At 43.4% G+C, this 3,641-nt stretch overlaps 1 protein-coding gene across 1 annotated transcript; it reads left to right on the top strand.

Annotated features, from left to right (window-relative positions):
- Positions 1-8: 8 nt before the first annotated feature.
- Positions 9-1,734, top strand: LOC134957081 (caldesmon-like). The gene is made up of 4 exons (XM_063938831.1): positions 9-36; positions 169-240; positions 408-713; positions 803-1,734. The coding sequence occupies exons 3-4, from the start codon at positions 485-487 to the stop codon at positions 1,681-1,683; spliced, it is 1,110 nt and encodes a 369-aa protein (XP_063794901.1). The 5' UTR covers positions 9-36; positions 169-240; positions 408-484; the 3' UTR covers positions 1,684-1,734.
- The last annotated feature ends 1,907 nt before the right edge of the window (positions 1,735-3,641 follow it).

The following is a 3,641-nucleotide window of genomic DNA, read 5'->3' as shown; positions in this document are numbered from 1 at the left end:
AAACAACGCCAAAGAAGAAAACAAAATCGCAGAAAGGTTAGGGACATATCGTATTTTTATATATATATATATATATATATATATATATATATATATATATATTCAAAAAATATTTTGTATGGAAACAAAACTAATAACTACAGTATGTTCTTTATATAAATATTACAGATTCCACAGTTAAGGCAAAGAGAAGAGTTTCTTTTGGATATCCGACAACTGGAGGAGGTGCTGAGGATACCGGTAAGGCATAGTTTTTGTACATGAAATTATAAATTTTGGTACATGTATATCTATCAATGGGTATATACCTCTAGCTTGCACTGTTTGCGTATCTTTAGCTGTCTGTATTTCTGGCACTGCATATTTTTGGGTTATAATTATTGTATATATCTATATTGACATTTTAGAAACCCAGATACAGCATACAATATTGCCGATTGATTCAACACTGCAAGCAGCGACACTTCAAGCAGAATCAGCCCAGATGCACCCACCCACGGTGCAGGAAGAAACATCATCCCAACAGCCACTTCCAGAAGAAAATTCATCACAGGGGCACCCACAGACACTGCCAGAAGAGTCCTTTTCACAGAGCTACCCTGCAATTGGAGACCATAATCTTGTTGAAAGAACAGAGCAAATTCCGGACATGGAAACTTCAGGCAGTGTACCAGAAGTCCTTGAATCAAAAACACCGGAAACTACGCCAGGAGGTAGCAATTTTATATTTATTTACAATTTAGGAGTGTTTAATTGTGTTCAACTGTAATTTGTTAAACTAAATTATTTACTTGTATTACAGAGTCATCACTCAATCTAATACTGGAAGCTTTAAAGAACATGGACCAATGTAGAGCTGAAGAAAGCCAAAGGATTAATAATCGTTTGGACAACATGGAACAGAACATCGACCATATCAAGACAGCTGTTGTTCAACAAAATGACGCAATGATATCGCTGGCCCGATACTACGATCAACTTGTGTCAGCACATATGTCGGTGGTTGGACATTGCAAGAGCATGGAGCAGAAGATTGAACAGATCAGCACCCAACAAAATGAACAGCGGGATGGAGAATCCCATCAGGAACAACTCTGTCGACAACACAATGATTCTCTGGAACATATTTCATTGCAATGCCAACAGATTGGAACAGGCCTTCAAAGCATGCTACTGTGGCAACAACAGTGCAACCTAAACACAAGCATGATTTCAACAAGCCTGCAGCTGATGACAGACGAAGGAAGAAGATTGCACAGCGCACAACCACAGCAGGCAGAACGAAGTTCGGAAGTCACAACACCATCAAACAGAACATCAATTGATCAAGAAATGTATGCTCAAGAAGAGAGAGGAGATCTGGCTTATCAAAGAGCATTGTCAGTTTTGAGACTGCAGCGTCAAAGGTCAGAAGAATTGGAGCAGTCCATAATACAGCAAGAGATGTGGAACAGAGCACAGCAGGAGATGTTGGAACAAGCACAGACAGTTATGTGGAACAGAGCACAGGAGGAGCATGCCCGAGCCCAGGAGGAACATGCCCGAGCCCAGGAGGAACATGCCCGAGCCCAGGAGGAGCATGCCCGAGCCCAGGATGAGCATGCCACAGCACCGGAGGAGCATGCCACAGCCCCGGAGGAGCCGTCAGGATCCCAGGAGGAGCCGTCCACAACAGCAAACTAGCCGGACACAGGGACCAGTCCGCTAATCAAGCACAGAGGCTGGCATAGAGCTTGGCGGAGGACTTGCCAAGGGTAAGTCATCTAGCTTTTTCCTCTTTCTTTTCCCCAACAAGCTAGGTATTTGTCCGTAGCGGTGTGCTAAGTTAGGGAAAGGAGATCAGCAATGGTGTCAGGGACAGTTAGTGACAAGCAAAGGTATTTTTTTTTATAAACTGACTGTGTCTTTTTTTCTTTACAGCATACCGACAACTGGCAAGACCTAATCGGAGAAGGGTCCAGTCCGCTAATCAAGCACAGAGGCTGGCATAGAGCTTGGCGGAGGACTTGCCAAGGGTAAGTCATCTAGCTTTTTCCTCTTTCTTTTCCCCAACAAGCTAGGTATTTGTCCGTAGCGGTGTGCTAAGTTAGGGAAAGGAGATCAGCAATGGTGTCAGGGACAGTTAGTGACAAGCAAAGGTAGTTTTTTTTATAAACTGACTGTGTCTTTTTTTCTTTACAGCATACCGACAACTGGCAAGACCTAATCGGAGAAGGGTCCAGTCCGCTAATCAAGCACAGAGGCTGGCATAGAGCTTGGCGGAGGACTTGCCAAGGGTAAGTCATCTAGCTTTTTCCTCTTTCTTTTCCCCAACAAGCTAGGTATTTGTCCGTAGCGGTGTGCTAAGTTAGGGAAAGGAGATCAGCAATGGTGTCAGGGACAGTTAGTGACAAGCAAAGGTAGTTTTTTTTATAAACTGACTGTGTCTTTTTTTCTTTACAGCATACCGACAACTGGCAAGACCTAATCGGAGAAGGGTCCAGTCCGCTAATCAAGCACAGAGGCTGGCATAGAGCTTGGCGGAGGACTTGCCAAGGGTAAGTCATCTAGCTTTTTCCTCTTTCTTTTCCCCAACAAGCTAGGTATTTGTCCGTAGCGGTGTGCTAAGTTAGGGAAAGGAGATCAGCAATGGTGTCAGGGACAGTTAGTGACAAGCAAAGGTAGTTTTTTTTATAAACTGACTGTGTCTTTTTTTCTTTACAGCATACCGACAACTGGCAAGACCTAATCGGAGAAGGGTCCAGTCCGCTAATCAAGCACAGAGGCTGGCATAGAGCTTGGCGGAGGACTTGCCAAGGGTAAGTCATCTAGCTTTTTCCTCTTTCTTTTCCCCAACAAGCTAGGTATTTGTCCGTAGCGGTGTGCTAAGTTAGGGAAAGGAGATCAGCAATGGTGTCAGGGACAGTTACTGACAAGCAAAGGTAGTTTTTTTTATAAACTGACTGTGTCTTTTTTTCTTTACAGCATACCGACAACTGGCAAGACCTAATCGGAGAAGGGTCCAGTCCGAGAAGACAACAGAATAATGATGCAGGCATAGAGCTACCAAGGTATGCTGCATCGTATAAGTCTGATTTTTCTTAAGTCACAGAAGATAATGGATACACATTAGTTTTACGGGGTATGGACCAGTTCTATATTTGCCTTGTGCACTTTAGTAAATAGTGTATGGTGGATGCCTGTTGTATTCCCATACTAACAGACGCAATTTTATTTATTTGACCGTAGGAGCCGGGCACACTTGTGCAAGATTGTTAATTATCGGCTTTTGTTTTTCACATTTATCATGCAGGACTGGTTGACACAAGCCTGCATGCTTAGTGGGACTTAGGGTTGTGTGGAACAGGCCAACCTCATATGGGCTTACTGGTACTGTTCCACGCTGATAGGTGACTGATCTCGCAAGCGCAATGTTATTTTGGCAGATTACACTAACAGGCATCACAGGGAAGCGCATCTCCTGAACTAAGTCTGGCTCCACAGCGGTACCAATCCTTCTTAGTAAGGGGGGGGGGAGCATTGTAGAATAGAAATAAAAATATAATTAACTTGATTTAGCAACCCAGCTGATTTGTAATTTTTAAAAAGTTGGTGTTGCGGTATCCATGTTCTGTGGTTCCATGTTGGCTCTGTGATAAATT

This window comes from Pseudophryne corroboree, chromosome 9 (assembly GCF_028390025.1).
Source record: "Pseudophryne corroboree isolate aPseCor3 chromosome 9, aPseCor3.hap2, whole genome shotgun sequence".
NCBI lineage: Eukaryota > Metazoa > Chordata > Amphibia > Anura > Myobatrachidae > Pseudophryne > Pseudophryne corroboree.
This window is presented reverse-complemented; position numbering and strand designations above follow the sequence as displayed.